Source organism: Nicotiana tabacum, chromosome 10 (genome assembly GCF_000715075.1).
Source record: "Nicotiana tabacum cultivar K326 chromosome 10, ASM71507v2, whole genome shotgun sequence".
NCBI classification, from domain to species: Eukaryota; Viridiplantae; Streptophyta; class Magnoliopsida; order Solanales; family Solanaceae; genus Nicotiana; species Nicotiana tabacum.
In genome coordinates this window covers 54,003,401-54,022,168 of record NC_134089.1, presented here as the reverse complement: position 1 = coordinate 54,022,168, position 18,768 = coordinate 54,003,401, and the positions used below count along the sequence as shown (strand labels likewise).

Genomic DNA, 18,768 nt, shown 5'->3' with positions numbered 1-18,768 from the left:
ACAGGGTTCGAGATGACCAAAAGAATGAGTCTCAATCCAGAATAAAGACAATAGAAGAAAAAGAAAAAGAAGTGAACTCAAAGTGCAGAAGCAAAGAAAAGATGTGGACTGCTCAAGACGTGATTGAAGTCACAAGCTCTGCATGTCCCGTCTTGATCTGAAAAAGCTGAAGAAGATTGAACCAAACCTGCAGCTAACAAGTATCGAGATTCAGATCAGAGTCCGCATGAAGAACCAACCAAGACTCAAGATCAAGCTTCAGAAGACTCATAGATAGGAATTTTATAACTCGTAGCTGATAGGGTTAGTTAGTCTCTTTAATTTTGATTTTGATGTAATAACAGGACCGCGGATCGGAACCTCGATGGCACCTCAATCGGCTCTCCACCTCAGTATACTCCATCACCTCATTCACTTCTGAACTACACGTGTCATGATTCCTTTATAGCCAAGGATATGTAGGCAGCTCAGATACCAATGCTCGGTTACATTCTCCTTTCTTTTAATTTTTGGTCTCTCTAAATGAGGATCGGGTCAAAAACCTGTCTCATCGTTCTTTGTCTAAAAATTCTTCGCGTTTCCAGTCAAAGAGGGGCAGCTGTAGACATGTAATTTTTGACCCTTCCCAAGATTTTACACATTTTAGCGTAAATATTTATTTTAGGTTTAGTATCGCTATTCTAAATAGTTTTGATTCTTTTACTTAATTTTATCATAAAATTAAAAATTATAAAAAAAATATTTTTTATTTTTAGTTTAAAGTCAATTACTATATTTATATTTATAGTATATAACATTTAAAAATACAAAAATTAGTTTCACTTTTAGTATTTAGTTTTATATTAGTTTATTTTAATTAAGAGTGAGTTTTACACTTTATAGATACATTGTATTATTTGGTCTTCTTAGCCTAAATTTAAACCCAAAAGACATTGTCCAACCAAATTACTCTTAGCCCGAATAACCTTAGCTCGTTACCCCATCCTTAACCTAAAACCCCAAGACCTTCACATTTTAATCTCCGAATTCCTAACACAAAGAAAAAAAAACGACAGACGGCCTCATTCTTTAACCTTCAGCGCCGCTGCTCAACTCCTTCTTCCTAAAAAATCAAAAGCTAAAAGAAAACTGAATAGTCGACCACTCTATTTTCTCATTTGTGTGTATTTCCTTTGATTCCTGAACTTGAATGTGAAATGGGCCCTTAATCTTGATTTTTAAATTCATGATTGCATTGTTCCACGTTTTGGTAGGATGGTTATTATCATTGGATTTGGAGGAAAAGGAAGTTTTAGAATTGAATGATTTGAAATAAGGAATTCGCTTGGAGTTGATAATAAACTTGGTAATGATGCTCTTTTGGATTCCACATAATTAAATGACTGCTTATTTCTTGGGATACTGAAGTTGGGGTAGGCAGAGGCAAATCTCAAATTTCCGGTCCCATTGAAGTTCGTGTTCGAGTTACAGTCCTTGTTCGAGATTCCGGTTCGCGATTTCTGTATTTCACTCCAACGATTGTTGTTTTGTTATTCCAACTGAATTGTAAAATTTTAGCTTTGTTCATCAATAAAAGGCCCATTTCTCAATTTTCGTTCTCGTTTCAATGTGTTATAATAGCTTGGTGCGCGTGTTGGTTGATTTGTGATTCGACGTTGTTTGAGTAGCATGTCTTAGTTTTCATTTAAATTGTTTTAATTAGGTTTTATTTCGGTTGTGATGTATGCAGTTTTGGTTCAAGAATAAATGTTTTTAATCGGGTAGATGAAAAAAAATGGAGTTGTTTCTTTCTTGGCAAAGAATAAGAATGGGTCATAAGGTGGGTCTTGAACCATAAGGAATCTGGCCAAGTAGTAGATCACGTTAGCTGGCCTATTTTTTCCCCAATAATATCTTGTTCATAAATTTGACATCACAACAATCTCAAAGTAGCTTAAGAATAATACATGAACATCGTAGTTTGCTTTAGGCGCGATTAATAATAAATCATCGTGACCATGGATACGGTTCCCGTGGCATGGTCACGATACGTAAATTCCAATTTGGGGGTGCATTTCATGTGACCCGACCATAACTTCAAATAAGAATAAAATAAACATGTTGTAGATCGTAGGTACGATTCCCGTGACGCGATTCACAATGTGTAAAAAAATAAATGAGTGCGCGACATCGCGACTTGTTCCAACCAATTCCATAAATAATTAAAAGCGGTTTAAAAGCACAATAGGTTTAAAACATGTAATAAATCAGATAATTAGGCCAATTATTAATAGTTGAGTGACCGTACTAAAACTACGGAACTCGGGAGTGTCTAACACCTTCTCCCGGGTTAACAAAATTTCATATCCGGTTTTCTGTATTCGCAGACCAAAAATAAAAGTCAACTTCCTCGATTCGGGATTTTAAAACGGTGACGTGGGACACCATAAATTATCCTAAGTGGTGACTCTGAATTTGAATAAATAATCTCATTTCGATTTTGTTACTTTAATTGGAAAAACTCCTTATATCCCCTTTCGGATGAAAAAGGAGGTGTGACAGCTCTAGCGACTCTGCTGGGGAAAAGAACCCAGAACTTCTGGTTCAGGGTTCAGAATTCGAGCTTAGAATAACTGTTATAGTTGGCTTTTATTGATTATCTTATTTTTACGTGTTTGAGCCTAATGTGCTAAATATCACTTTTACCGCTTTGATATTGTTTGGACTGTATATAAAACTGTTACAAAACCCTTCTTCTCTCTGAGTCTTCTAAATCTTCTGGGGAGTGTGCGATTCGCGTGACTTCTTTTCTGTTAGAGTCATATCCTAATTTTAGAACGAGGTTCGGATAAGTTGCAAAGCCGGTGAAGCTTCTTGTCACGATCCTAAATCCGGACTCAGTCGTGATGGCGTCTCTTGTGAAGACAAGGCCAGCCGACACCACACCCAATTCCATTTAGCAATTAAAAATACATAATTTAAGTTTTTAACACGATTAAATCATCAGTTAAGCAGTGAAACAATACAATTTGCGGAAATAAAACCAACACAGCCCGACATTGGGGTGTCACCAGTCATGAGCATCTATAATAATACTACAAGTTTGAAAGAGTCTACTCGACTATTACATAACTAAAACAGAAGGAAATAAGATAGAGGGAGAAACACTGGGCTGTGAATCGTCGGGCAGCTACCTAGTGAACCTCCGGAATCTACTGGAAGCTCTCTCAACCCTCGCAAGCAGGACCTAATGCGCCTGAATCTGCACACGGGGTATAGGGAGTAAAGTGAGTACTCTAACTGAGTGAATAATAATAATAAATGCATACTAAGTAATAAGAAATCACGTAAAGGCACATCAACAGGCTATAAAGAAGCAGTAAAAACCAATAAAAACAATGAAACGGTGAAAATATGTAAAGTCACTTTAGTTTAGTTTAAGCTTCTTTAAAATACTCGTTTAACAGTTAAGCAAGTAAATGATAGGTAGCTAGAAAAGATAAACACATAAAGAACAGGCCCTCGGGCACAATACCAACAGAATTAGCCCCTCGGGCAACACATGGAACAATACCAGCCCCTCGGGCCATATCTCATAACACAATGGGTACCCGCTCTCACTGGGGATGTGCAGACTCCTGGAGGGGCCCCTTACGGCCCAAGTGCAATATCAAGTCATCTCGTGGCATAATCACATAGGCTCTCGGCCTCATATCAACAAGCCACCTCGTGGCGTACAAATCTCAGGCCTTCGTCCTCATAATCATAATCAGGTGTTTCCTCACAACATAGACCCTCGGCCTTGCTCAGTCAGAATCTCACAAGCCACTCGAGCAACAGTAAAACATGATGCTCAGCCCAAAATATCATTTAAAATATTATATTAAGTGTTAAAGCAGAGTAAACATGGCTGAGTTATGAAAACAGTAGAATATAGCATGACTGAGTTCAAGTATAAAGTCAAAACAATGAGGAAATATCAGTAAAAATCCCCTAAGGGTTCAAATAGTTGGCACGAGGCCCAAATATGGCTTTCAGCCCAAAACATGATGATATCAAACAGTTTTTAGTCAAATACGCGGTAAAACAATCATTCGGGATGAACTAAGTCACGATCCCCAACAGTGCACGACCCCACGCTCGTCATCTAGCATGTGCGTCACCTCTATAGAGCACAACGATGTGCAATCCGGGGTTTCATATCCTCAGAACAACATTTACAATCATTACTCACCTCAAATTCGGTCCAAACTCTAGCCCGCGATGCCTTTGCCCCTCGAATCGGCCTCAACTCACGTTGAATCTGTTCTAAATCAGAATCACAACGTCAAAATATGCTAAGAGAACGAAGCCCATGCAAAAATAATCAATTTAAAACACAAATCCCGAAATTACCAAAACCTGACCCTCGGGCCCACGTCTCAGAATTCGATAAAATTTACATCAATAGATTCCTTATCCCCACGAGTTCATACATATCAAAAGTCCCAAAATCCAACCACAAATGGCCTCTCAAATCCTCATGTCTAGGTCTCCAATACCAAGCCCTAGTTTCCTCAATTTTAACCCTTAATTTCCATTAATTACAGCTCTAATCCGTAAAATAATATCATAGGATCGATTATTAGACTCGAAAATCTTACCTCCAGATGATACTCCTTGATTCCCTCTTCAAAATCTCCCAAAAATCTCTAAAACTGACTTGAAATGGTGAAGAACAACTCAAAAATTGCGAAGTATTGCTTTTATACCTTCTAGCCTAGGGATTTCGTATCTGCAGCCAAAATCCTGCTTCTGCGGTCCATGAACCGCATCTGCGGTCCTCACTTAAGCCCTACAGTCTCCGCATCTGCGATGCCTAACCCGCACCTGCGCCATCGCAGGTGCGGTTCCTCAACCGCTTCTGTGGTTCTTGCCAACCTCACCTTCTTTCGCTTCTGCGACTCCTTTCGGCATCTGTGGGGGTCGCACCTGCGGCCTTCCAACCGCAGATGCGGTTATGATAGCAGATTCCAACTTCAGCTGCCATTTCAAACTTCTATTATTTCCGTCAACCATCCGAAATCACCCCGAGACCCCCAGGACCTCAACCAAAAGCACAAGCACGTCATATACCACCATTCAAACTTATACCAATCTTCAAAACACCTCAAACAACATCGAATCAATCAAAACACATTGGATTCAAGCCTAAGTTTCCAAAATCTTTCGAATTACGTTTTTGATCAAAAAGTATACCAAACCACGTCTGAATGACCTGAAATTTTGCACACACATCCCAATTGACACCATGGAACTACTGCAGCACCCGGAATTCCATTCCGACCCCTATATCAAAATCTCACCTATCAATCGGAAAACGCTAAAAAACCAATTTCGCCAATTCAAGCCTAAATCTACTCCGGACCTCCAAAACACATTCCGACCACGCTTCTAGGTCTCAAATCACCTCCCGAAGCTATCCGAACCATCGGAACTCACATCCGAGCCCTCTAACATATAAGTCAACATTCAGTTGACTTTTTCAACTTAAGCTTCCTCAAAAGAGACTAAGTGTCTCAAACCTTACCAAATCCTTTCCGAACCCGTGCCAACCAACCCAATCATACATAGAACCGATAAACAAAGAATAAGAAGCAGAAATGGGGGAAACGGAGCGGTAACTCATGAGACGATTGGCCAGGTCGTCACACTTGTGTATTCCCGGTACGTTGCCCCCTTCGGCTCGAGCTGTCCGCTCGGGTAAGCCAGGTCTAGAACAATACACCCAGGTTTTTAAACCTAGAATAACACAGCCTCATGTCGGATCTCTAGTAGGAACGTTTGTTTGCATCACGTGTATTTGACTTTGGGGACTCAACACAGGAGTTGGGTCCGTCTAGGACAGGTGTACCCAAATTAAAAGACCATCCTGATGCATCTTACGTGCTACTTGCGTATCTGTCTGTTCAGGCTTGCATGTTGACTAGCTTCTAGAATAGGGAAAGAAAATGAAAAAAAAATAGAAAAAAAGGAAAAGGAAAAAAAAACAAGAGTGAGAGGTAGGTATTTGAAAAAATTCAAAACTCTACCAAAATTTTGAAAAAAAAAGAAAGAAAATAAGCCAATATTTTTAAAAAGTCATGTTTCTTTTATTCCGTCAAAACTGGACGAACTACATGGATCTGATTCTCACTGGATGTGAGATACGTAGGCAAATCTCATCGGTCCCGGCCCCCAATTTAAAAAAAATCTAAAAATATTTTATTTTACTTCATTCTTTAGAAAATTCTTTCTTTTAGACCCCAATTTTTCAAAAATCCAAAAATATTTTCATTCTTCTTTAGAAGTTTTTCTTTCGGAAATTCAAATTAAATTTCAAGATTCAAAAAATATTTTCTCTTTTCTTTCAAAGTATTTCTTTCATAAATTCAAAGTAAAGTCCAAAAATTCAAAAATATTTTCCCTTTTCTTTAGAAGTTTTCCTTTCGAAATTCCAAAAAAAAAGTTAAAATCCTAAAAAAAATACTTTCTTTCTTCTTTAGAAGTCCTTCCTTCCAAAAATTCCCACACACAAAAAAAAATTAAAATCCAAAAATATTCTCTTTCTTTTTTATAAGTCTTTCTTTCGAAACAAAAATCAAAATCTTTGCTAGGAGTTTCATGGGCTGATTTGTATAAATTAAAAAAAAAAGTTAGATTATTTTATTTCTAATCTTCCCGAACTACGCAAGATTTGATTCATGTTCCCACATGATACGTAGGCAACCCATATCAGGTTCGATCGAATGGTTTAAAAAAATATGGAAAACAAAAGAGAAAAGAAAAAAAACAGAAAAGAGAAAAAGAAAAAAAAAGAAAGAGAGTGTTTATCCTAACATGCTTGCTGTTTTGAAATAAAAGCTAGTCAAAGGTGGTCAGTTTGTTGGTTTGCAATGGCGAGTCACAAAAACCATCCAAGATTTTTCGGAAATAAAAGTATATTCTCAACTGATGGAGCAAGCACCATTGTTGTTGATCCAATGTCACAAAAAGGCAAGTTGGCGGTGAAAAATAAAAAAATGGAGGCAAATGTGGGGTTGACGTTACTAGATTTGAGCAATAGGACATGGGCTGCTCGGGATGATTGTCAAAATTTGAGTGTTGAATCCAAAGCAATTAAAATGGTCAAATGCCGTAGTAATCTGTGGCTAGACATCGCTTAGCAACTGGAAAGTTACTCCTCTTTTAGACAGAGAGGAGTCATGGTAGCTTATTTTGTCGTCTTTTCTTCTTCTTTTTGTGCTATCGGACCCTTCTATCCTTTATTCAATAAAAAAAGGCAGTCAGTCATTGTGTGTCTATTTTGTGCATAGTTCTTTTCATGCTAGTTCTAGTGACATGACATGCATGTGAAATTTTTGGTCAGATCTTAGAAAACTGATTTAGTCTTGAATTGGACAAGTGAGAAAGAGATACTTTTGAAGATGAATAAAGACATGAAACATTGGAAAAATGAGCATGAGCCAAGTTTACATAGAACCAAAGCAGTCATGCTCATGGAAGTTAAGGATCTCTACCTTTTAAATCATTTGAGAAGATCGGGCTTAAGGATGATTGGATGGGTTGAAATTTGTTTAGCACTAAGAGATAGAGTATTTTTCAAAAGAAGGTGTATGTAGTTTTCATTTAAATTTGAGTACCATATCTTAGTTTTCATTTAAATTATTTTACTTAGTTTTTATTTCGATTGTGATGTATGTAGTTTTGGTTCTTGAATAAATGCTTTTAATCGGGTAGATAAAAAAACTGCAGTTGTTTCTTTCTTGGCAAGGAATAAGAATGGGTCATAAGGTGGGTCTTGAACCATAAGAAATCTGGCCAAATAGTGGATTGTGTTAGCTGACCTATTTGCTCCCCAATAATATCTTGTTCATAAATTTGGCATCACAATAATCTCAAAGTTTAGGAAGAATAATGAACACTGTTAGTTGCTTTAGGCGCGATTAATAATAAACATCGTGACCATGGATACGGTTCCCATGGCATGGTCACGATACATAAATTCTAATTCGGGGGTGCATTTCATGTGACCCGACCATTACTTCAAATAAGAATAAAATAAACATGTTGTAGTTCGTGGGTACGGTTCTCGTGATGCGATTCACAATATGTACAAAAACAAACGAGTGCGCGGCATCGCGATTTGTTCCAACCAATTCCATAAATAATTAAAAGTGGTTTTAAAAATGCACAATAGGTTTAAAACATGTAATAAATCAGATAATTAGGCCAAATATTAATAGTTGAGCGACCGTGTTAAAACTACGGAACTCGGGAGTGCCTAGCACCCTCTCCCGGGTTAACAAAATTCCTTACCCGATTTTCTGTGTTCGCAGACCATAAATAAGAGTCAACTTCCTCGATTCAGGATTTTAAACCGGTGACTTGGGATACCATAAATTATCCTAAGTGGCGACTCTGAATTTGAATAAATAATCTCGTTTTGGTTTTATCACTTTAATTGGAAAAACTCCTTATATCCCCTTTCGGATGAAAAAGGAGGTGTGACAGCTCTAGCGACTAAAAAGAAAAATCACAAATATATATATATATATATATATATATATATATATATATATATATATATAAATATATATATATATATATATATATTTTTATTAACAAATAATAACAATTTCACAATTTTTACATATTTTTTTAGAACATTAATATCTTAATCCGGATAAAAATAACATATCATTTTAATCGCAAAAAAAAAAATACAAAACAACATGGAATACATTCAAAACAACTAATATGCATTATTTATACGAGTTTCGACATAAACTAAATCGGAATACCTCCATTTATGTTTTTCGGAAAGTTGAAGAATTGAAAATTTGACTCCGAAACAAGCAACCCACAACAATACTTGGCTAGAAGGTGGGACCAACTTTAATTAGTTTTTGTGGGACAGGTGGGGTCTACTCGATGATTTTATCGAGTTAGGGGGTGGGGGGGGACCGCCAAAGGTTTTTAAAAATGGGGAGTGGGGAATTTTGTCCAGAACGTGGGGGAAAAGGGAAGGGGACGATTACTTATATATGTAGAGCGCGGTTCATCACTGCATTTTGTATAAAATGCGTTACTGAACCGCGCTTTACATAGCCGTCTTATTAGCTTCCAAGTAAAACGAGGTAGTAAAAAGTGTTTTATATAAAACATAGTAATGAACCACGTTTTACCTTAACGTCCATTTACATATTTTGGTAACTAAATTTTTTTTAACCTATTTAAGTACTTTGAGTCCAAAAAGAAAACATTTCGGTTCGGACTCGCAAGAAAACGGGAGTAGCTGTCATTTCGCTTTCGAAGATCAATCAGGCATCTACTATATTAAGTAATGAATAAAGACGATATATTTTATTATTGTGTTGTTATCATTAGTAGTCATGTTTGTCACTTGCCAAATGCCTTGCTCAATTATAAATACCATAATTATTGATAAGGCATCAAATTAAATATTATTCTTAATTATACACCTGATTGTTTGATTGAATTACTCACATGTATGCAAGTATATGTTTTGCTTTGTACACTGATGAGATAATCTAACCAAACATATACGGAGTATATAATATTGTGAAGCACATGGTGTAGTTTGTCGTTTGTGAGACACATTTCTGTCTAGAATCCTTTATGTATGTAATTTATACGAACATATTCTGATCCATGGTCAAAATTTTCAATTCAACTTAGGAAAAATGAGGAAGTAACGTATCACACAATGAGAATAGTAGCGTTTGATAAATAAGAAAGGGTGAATTAGGAGAGTCTCTTCTTTAGTATGTATCAAGGGTGAATTATAACATCAGTGGACAGCTCTTCGAAGCCGCGAACGGTCACGACTCAAAAACTTGGGAATCGACACTTTCAACTGATAAATTCATTAGGTAGGAGCTGCGTTTGTCTATCCAGCCAAAAAAGATTGCGTCGCTTTCAACTGATTTCAAACAATGTTTACTATTGTCAACTGCCACGAGTTTAGTTTACAAAGCGTAAAATAGACTACCAATAATGCAATAATCCAAGTCTAATCATTCTCAACTCCTTTCAATAATTCAATCTGAAATATAAACATTAATTGCCCGAATATATATTCTCATTACAGTACTATTCTTGGTGAAGTAGGAAAAAAAATGATTCACATCAACATAATTTTGGGGGGAAAAGGTAATTCTGACTTGACATAAATTGTTATTCTATATATAATTAATAAGAATGCTTCTCAAAATAAATTAGTCAAACAAGCTACTATCTCAACGTACTTCTACTGAAATTGAAATTAAGTAATCTTCAAAATTTCTAAGGGTTTCAAACTAAAATCAAAATTGTAAGTCTTTCACAACAATACTTGATACTTTGTTCATAATTTTTTTTTATTTGTTTGATTATACACCGGAAGGATTTTTTGAATTTTTTTGAAGATGAGTTTCAATAAGTAAAACTTTTTCCCTCACAAAACGAAACATTATTTTTAAATAAAATACATATTCAATGGAGTATAATTTTAATTTTCAAAATCCTTAAAATTGGATAACAATTAAACTTATAATGTGGTTTTAAGGACATGTGATTTCACCTAATACCAATTGATAAATGTGAAGATTAGTGATAGAAATTAACAATAAAGTAAAGCAAACTAGTATTGAGACGGAATTCAACCCTCGAGTTAGAGTACCCTCGAGCTGATTGATACCAGAACAAGTAAAAATATAGCAAACTGATGAACAAGAAAATATAAGTTAAAAAGAGTATTATATGGCTTTGATACGCAGGAATACAAGTGGCTTACAAATGATTGGAACTCCTCTTTATATAGTAGAGGCAAAATACATAAGTTACCCCCAAACTATGACCCAAATCCTTGTTACACACTTTCTAGGAACGAATATTACTTTACACACCCAACCTTTCTAAAGTGTATCTAATACACACTGCTTTGCCCACGTGGATAGTGCGTGTTTTTTCCAACAAATGGGTCGCGTGAACAGAAGAATTTTGTGTCAGATGTCAATTTTTTTTTAGTTTTTTAAAATTTTAAATTGAGTCATCTTCTTCCTTTTTAAAAATTCTGCCATAGCTACTCCTTGAGCTCCACCACTCGATCTCCTTCTTCTCAAATAGATATACCACGATTTCTTATATCTCTTCTCGTTATAGAGAAGCTTAACTTGAGTTTTACCCATGGCGAAGTCAAATTTTTAGGAAGCGAGAATTTTTTGAAATTTTTTCCAACCATTAAAGCTTAGCTCAAGATTTTGCACATTCTTTAATTTTATTAATGGATGATTTTTAAATAGTTGACTTTGTGGCGATGGCAGTTAATGGCGGTCGAACTTTTACCAAAGTGAAATGAAAAATGAGTTGGATCTGGGCTCAAAAATTTTGATTCAATTTCAGCGGAAAAGATGGAGTTTTTGGGTGCGTTTTCTGGTGATTTTTGTTAATTAATGGTGGCTTTGTTATTAAGTAAAAGGTGAAGAAAGAAGCTATGGTGTTTGATGGTAAGAGAGGAGGAAGATGGCCAAGGAGGAAGACTGCCATGGTAGTTTAGACGAGGAAGATGAGGGTTATAATTTTAATTTTTTTTTAAATGACACGTGTCACTGTTTGATTGGTGCGTGATATTGCACATATTCTGAAAAACTGGTTAAGAAAAAAATGGTGTGTCTTAGATACACTTTGGAAAGGTTGGGTGTGTAAAGTAATATTCGTTCCTGGAATGTGTGTAACAGGGATTTGAGTCATAGTTCGGGTGACAACTTATGTATTTTGCCTAAAGTAGAAGAATTCTAATTATGATATAACTCTAATTACATAAGGAAATCCCATGATTAGCTCATTAACCGTCCTTGATTTGATCCGTTCCGAGATTTCCGCAATGATCTTCAACCAGTTAGGGATATCTCGTCTTTCTCTTATTATGATATCTTCGATCTTGCTCGATGTATGTCTCATTTGGTATTAATCACTACAGGCCTCGATCTTGATAGGTACCTCGAATCTCGAACTCAGTACCTTGTCCTCGTGCCTCGGTTTGATCTATTACGGGATCGATTTTCGATCCTTCACACTAGTCACGGTAAATTAGTAAAATCGGGTGGGCCCGATTTTAATCGTATACAGAACCCCTTTCTCAACTTAACTTCAAAAATTAATTTTTTTCCCCCATTGAAATACTCATGTCCAAATCTTTGCAAATTAATAGCCTATTTGGCCTAGCTTCTTTTTGGCCAAAAGTGTTTTTTTTTGCCAAAAGTACTTTTGGCCAAAAATTGAATTGTTTCGCGAAGCTTTTGGAAGGAAAAAAAGTATTTTTGAAGAGAAACAGAAGCACTTTTGGAGAAGCAGAAAAAAATAGCTTCTCTCCAAAAGCATTTTTTTGATAAATGTTTTTGAGAAAAATATACTTAGAAACAGTTTTTTAAAGCTTGGCCAAATACTAATTGTTGCTCAGAAGTATTTTCTAAATTAATTAGTCAAACACAAACTGTTTCTCGCCAAAATACTTTTACTCCACAAAATAAGCTGACTTTTACTCATCAATCATTAACTTTTGAATGACAATTCGCATCATTTTCTTGTCATGAATATTCGCGAAGCTGTACAAATATCTCCTTTATTATTTATACCCTTTTCGATGATTGCTTTCTGAACTCCCTTCCTCACCTTTTCTTTTGGTGGGTTTATTTTCACGACTTGAAACTCTTATTTGCATGTCAGTAGACTACATTTGAATGGCCTGAAAGTTTCCCTTTTTGGTAAGTCTGCTTTTTATTAAGGATCATGGTTACACTAGTTTCTTGTGAATCTATAGCTACAGTATTCGTCTTTTTTTATATGTTGACAACTAAGTTTTTAACTTTTCTTTATCATTAAGATGCTTGTTAATTGACCAAGAATCCACCTTTGATTTAGAATGATAAGTAATTATTTGGTAATTATTTGCAGAAAGGAGCAAAGCTCAACTTTGTAAAAGAATCTGAATCTTTAGCAGTAAAAGATGGAGTTTCTTCTGCAAGGAGGAGAGTCTTTAATTGGGACCATTAGGATTGCTGTTTTGCCCATAGCAAAAGTTTTTACCATTTGCTTCATGGGATTTCTCATGGCCTCCAAGTATGTTAACATCTTGCCAGCCAATGGAAGGAAACTTTTAGACGGGGTTAGTTCTTTTTCCTCACTCCCTACTAGCCAGCCTGTTTGGCCAAGCTTCTTCCGAGGCAAAAGCGCCCTTTTATGGGTCAAAAGGTTTTTTTCTAAAATTAAGGTGTTTGACTAAGGTTTTGAAAGGAACAAAAGTGTTTTTGAGGAGAAGAGTTTTTTATAAAATATTTTTGAGAAAAAAATACACTCAGAAGTAGTTTTTTAAAGTTTGGTTATTACTTTTCAAATTAATTAGTCAAACACAAACTATTCTTAACAAAAGTATTTTTGAGAAGCACTTGTCAAAATAAGCTGACTTTTGCGCCAAACGGGCTATACATAGGGAATACATAGTAGCGGCAGTGCCGGATCTAGGAACGGTACAACCTTTAAAGTTATTTAACACCATTGTACATATATGATGTTTGTCACACACACATATATTGCACCGGCCTCTGTCAGTAGGATACTTAGACTGCTTCATTTTAATCTCCAATTCATGGTTTTATGCAGTTGGTGTTTTCACTTTTGCTCCCATGTTTGATGTTCTCTCAACTTGGACAAGCCATTACTTTTGAGAAACTGCTTCAGTGGTAAGGATTGAATACAAACTTCTCAATTTCGCAATTCCAAAATAGTTGATTCAACTGATATTCATTCATTTTATCAGGTGGTTTATCCCTGTAAACGTAGTCATTGCCACCATATCTGGTTCTATTATAGGTTTAATTGTTGCCACAATTGTACGCCCACCATACCCGTATTTTAAGTTTACCATTATACAGATTGGAATTGGTAAGTGTTATGCTGTTCCCTTGTTACCACTCATAACTAGTGTTATGCTGTTCCCTTGTTACCACTCATAATTATTCTGAATTGGTGGTTATGGAGTTAACTGCACTTAGTAGTATGGTTGCCTGAAGTTGGTAGTTGGAGAGTGCATTTATAACTTTCTTTTCACAATACACCTAACGACATAATAATAGTTAAAGGTTCCTTCTATGTATGGTATGCTTAAAACATAACTAAATTTGTAATATGGCTGAAAGTTCACATATACTATTTTTATGTGTTGGCATCTGGAATTCATTACATGATCAGATGCATTATGAATTTTTACACCTGTAATGCAGGGAATATTGGAAATGTACCTCTAGTCCTGATTGCAGCATTATGTAGAGATAAAGAAAATCCTTTTGGTGACTACGAGAAATGCTCTCGAGATGGAAATGCGTACATCTCATTTGGCCAGTGGGTATGCAATACTTTAGAATTAATGTTTTGGGGTCTTTGCCATCCATTTTAATTGATGTAGTTCTATATTGGATGTATCTTTTCTTTCTTGACGCTTTTGAGTTTTTCTACTACTACTTATTTTGCATTTCTGTCATTATGAACTTTGGACGCAGTCTCGTGTCTGACTGAAACATACTTTAGTGGATATTTCAGTTTCAAGGACAACGCAAAAACTATCACTATATTCCCGATATCCTATTAGCTATGTTCCATTAGAAGCATCAATTGTGTACGAAGTCTAGATTCTTGTGGATATGAGTACATTATTAATGCATTTAGACACCAAAACATTTGATTCATTTATTTTTGAAATTTTGGAACCATGTTCCACGCTAAAACGTTTAAATTCTTACACACTATGTCCTGGCTGACAGGAGTGCAGAAATCTCGTGTTCATTTTTGAGTGTATTTTACCAACCAATGGGTCTTCTTGTCCTGCTTTTTATTTTCTGTCTAACCGTCCCCTAGAAAGATAGAACCCCCAGAGTTCTCAATAGAAATTATTAGGCAATATAGTATAGTAGTTTGTGTCAAACACATAGCTCTAAAAGTAATGACTCCTGGATCTTTCTACAAACTTTTTTGAAGTATACAAAACTGTTTTTGCCAAAGTTAACAGTGATTCAATGTTTTATTTGTGCTTAGGTTGGTGCAATTGTCGTGTACACCTATGTATTTCATATGCTCGCACCTCCTCGTGAAGGTACCTTTGATGTTCAAGATGGAAATATTCACATCAAGACTCCTAACAAAGATAGCCATCCAATGGGTAGTTCCACAGAGAAAGTTCCATTACTCACAACAGCTGGCCCAAGTTCTTCAACGGAAGAAAAGGTGAGACTGCCTTGTGCTATGTTTAGATAAATTGCCCCTTTGCCAATAATGTCACTGTTACAAAAAAAGATTTCCCCTTATGCAACCGGAGAAGAGCTTTAAAATTTTGGTAGTAGGGTTCAAAGCATGCCGTAAACTGATTTCTCTAGCGATATTCCTCAGTTATTCTAGTAACATGTCTAGCTTCTTGTAAACAGAAAATGCTGTTTGTTAAGACCCTGAATGATTATGGCACTCAAGCTTCTCCTAACCATCAAAAGCTCCTTTACTCTCTTCAGAGGACTTAATTCAAATAAAGATTAATCACAAACCAATTTCCCATTTAGGTGCATCTGGATTTGCAATGTTTCAAGTGAATTGAGTTTGACAATCTAGAGTAATTACATTTGGGTGAATTAGGACTCCTAATAATACCTAGATATCCAAGAGTGGTGGTTAATGCAACCAGTTCACATTTAGGTGCATATGCACTCAGTGTTTGAAGTGAATTGACTTATAAAAAATCTAGACCATTTACTTTTTTGGTGAATAAGGATTTCAAATCCGTAGCTAGATATTTAAGAGTCATGTTTAGTGCATATCAAATTCTCGCTTAGGTGTTTCTGGATGAATCAAAATTAATGTGTGACTATTTTAACTGCAATCCACAAATTTCATATCCGTAAATCATGGATTTTCACTGGAATATTAAACTTATGATTTTGAGTTTTTCAAAATTCAACCTTAACTTGCTTGCACGTTGAGGCATGACTGTAGCCTTTCACTTTGGCCAATAAGATGAAGGCATTGATGGTGTCTCTTCATTGCTTTTAGGGGTTGAATTACAGTTGATAGATAACTGGATGTTGTTGTAGGTTCATATTTTTTTTGTTTTATGCCAACATAGTGATACAACAAAAATAATAAATATGCCTCAGTCGCAAACAATTTGGGGAAAACCAAACTAGCTGAGGAACTTTTGATGGATGATTGGATCAACCCGAAAGGATCCAATCTCTCTTGTCATATCAACATAGTGATGAAGGATAATTAATCTTTCTGTTGTTTTCTGGATCCTGGATTCTCATAATGCAATGTGATACTAATATTTTGATATGGATTTCAGTGATCCAATTTTGATTTTATTGTACTGATACTGACGGTTTCATTGTTCGTCTCTTCTTTTTTTTTTTTTTTGCAGAGTAAAAGTTTCTTTAAACTTCTCTATGAGAAACTGAAACTCAAGCAAATCATTCAACCCCCCATTATAGCTTCTGTAAGTTCAATATGTTGGAATGGACACGCATGATGATTTCTCCTCTTTCAACTTACTTCATTTCGGTGCTCTATAATGAATATTTTCACTGACAAAACAACAACACAATAACAACAAATCTAGTGTAATCCCACAAAATAGGGTCTGAAATATTTTCACTGACAAATTATCTTACAAATTAATTTCGGCTGGAGAATGCTTTTTCTTACTTGTTTAACATATTTTGTAAGATATTATGCTAGGGAAGGCTTCACTTTCTGTTTATAGGCAATTTTTTGCTATTACATTTAGGCTAAGTTGCTCGGACTCTTTATTTTCGGTGCCGCATTCGTGTTGACACGACATGTGTGGGTGTGGGATCCGTACCGGATCTGGTCAACCAATTTTGGGTCCTTTGACCAAAATCGACGGACAAATTTGAGATGGATACATTGTTTTTTGAAATCAAAACTAAAGCTAGGGTGAAATTGAAGAAAATAGAATACCTTGTGTATAAAAATTTCTATGTCAGTCATTTCCTTTTATCTCCTTCTTGGATTCTCCTCTTGATCAATATTTTCTCTTTTTTGGAATACCTTGTAAGTTTTCCACATATTGTCTCACACCTGGATCCGTATCCCCAAATCTTAAATTTTAGATCAAGAAGGATCCGACTTCTAGATCCGCAACTGTATCAGACACCCGCACCCGCAACTGAGTCCAAGCAACTTAGCATTTAGAAATAAAAGAGCATCATAACCTTAATCACAAAGTTCTGAACTATGGGTGCTTACTGACCAAATGTTTAGATATGGTCTTCTTGGGGTACTATCGAAATTTCATTTAACAGCTTCGACTTGCTGCTTGATGTTTAAATTACTGCGAAAATGCTATTAAGCAGATATACCACTTCTAATGTAACTTAAATTTTCAGAAACAAATGTTTTATCTGTATATCTAACTGTTCTTCAGATAGACGGACTTTCAATGTTTGGAACTTTGGGAAATTATGTTGTTTAGTATTTCATTAATTCAGAGCATATGAGTTGTTGATCATTTCAACAGATCCTAGCTATTATCATAGGCTGTGTGCCAGTCCTAAGGCGACTGATATTTACTTCTGATGCTCCATTTTACTTCTTCACTGACAGCTGTTTGATTCTTGGGTAAGTTGATTTCATTGCAGAATTTTTTTTATGAAGCTACTAAGGTTTTGCACTACATGCAAAAGTTCCTGCATCTATGATGTTTCTTAAGATTTTCTTTCATCCTAAGATATTCATATGAAATTGATCCTTCAAGCTATTCTCACATAAGTAAATGTCAATAGAACCTTTTTTATGGAGTATGATGATGCTTAGTGAACTAAATAATGTGATGGTCTTTGTATTACTTATTACCAGGGACGCCATGATTCCCTGCATATTGTTGGCTTTAGGAGGCAACCTTGTTAATGGCAAGTCCACTCATTTTTTCCCTTTTTCGTGATAAAGCTCATTGACGTGTGTTAATATCTTATGCCATGTCCTTAATATTTAATCATGTACAGGACCAGGAACTGGAAGTGCAAAGCTTGGTCTAAAGACAACTGCTGCCATTATTTTTGGGCGGCTGCTATTGGTTCCTCCAACTGGGCTTAGCATAGTTATGTTAGCTGATAAGCTTGGCTTCCTCCCCCCTGATGATAAAATGTTCAGATTTGTTTTACTTCTTCAGCATACTATGCCCACATCTGTACTTTCTGGTAAGAATACTGTTTACTTATCAATTAAAAACCTGTAGCGAGAAGTAAAATTCCACGCCATATTTAAGATGGCTGTGTTTATAACTTTTTATCTCTCTGAGTTAGTTATTTGTATACTGAGTTCGACTATTTCTGGTCTGGTTGGTAGGTGCTGTTGCTAACTTGAGAGGATGTGGGAAAGAGGCAGCTTCTATCTTGTTCTGGGTTCATATCTTTGCTGTGTTCTCTATGGCCGGATGGATCACCCTCTATCTCAACATACTCTTTTGAATCATAAACGAAGGATTTTGATGAAGATATTTTATATTCCTCTCCTAAGATTCTTCCAGCTTCTACAAAGTTGCTGCTTTTATGCCATCATTGTTAATAGTTACTCGAGAAGATGTATTTAGTATGTAGGAAGACCAGCTACGACTATAAATAATTATTGATAGTGAAGATATTGATCATTATTCGTTGTTTGCTGCTTCATATTCTAAAAGCAACTTGTGCCAACTCAGAAAAGTTTATATCA

General features: G+C 35.7%; 1 protein-coding gene across 1 annotated transcript; it reads left to right on the top strand.

Annotated features, from left to right (window-relative positions):
• The first annotated feature begins 12,615 nt into the window (after nt 1–12,615).
• LOC107764653 (protein PIN-LIKES 6) lies at nt 12,616–18,706 on the top strand. The gene is made up of 11 exons (XM_075222864.1): nt 12,616–12,764; nt 12,955–13,165; nt 13,660–13,739; nt 13,817–13,941; nt 14,280–14,401; nt 15,088–15,276; nt 16,457–16,531; nt 17,576–17,676; nt 17,914–17,966; nt 18,060–18,254; nt 18,403–18,706. Exons 2-11 carry the CDS (start codon nt 13,007–13,009, stop codon nt 18,522–18,524), a joined length of 1,221 nt encoding a protein of 406 aa, XP_075078965.1. The 5' UTR covers nt 12,616–12,764; nt 12,955–13,006; the 3' UTR covers nt 18,525–18,706.
• Nucleotides 18,707–18,768: the final 62 nt, after the last annotated feature.

Bases quoted from the DNA above. Each gene is read 5' to 3' on its own strand.
- LOC107764653 (XM_075222864.1), top strand. From the start codon at position 13,007: ATGGAGTTTCTTCTGCAAGGAGGAGAGTCTTTAATTGGGACCATTAGG. The intron at 13,166-13,659 runs GTTAGTTCTTTT...GGTTTTATGCAG, and splicing joins GAAGGAAACTTTTAGACGGG to TTGGTGTTTTCACTTTTGCT. The intron at 13,740-13,816 runs GTAAGGATTGAA...TCATTTTATCAG, and splicing joins TTTGAGAAACTGCTTCAGTG to GTGGTTTATCCCTGTAAACG.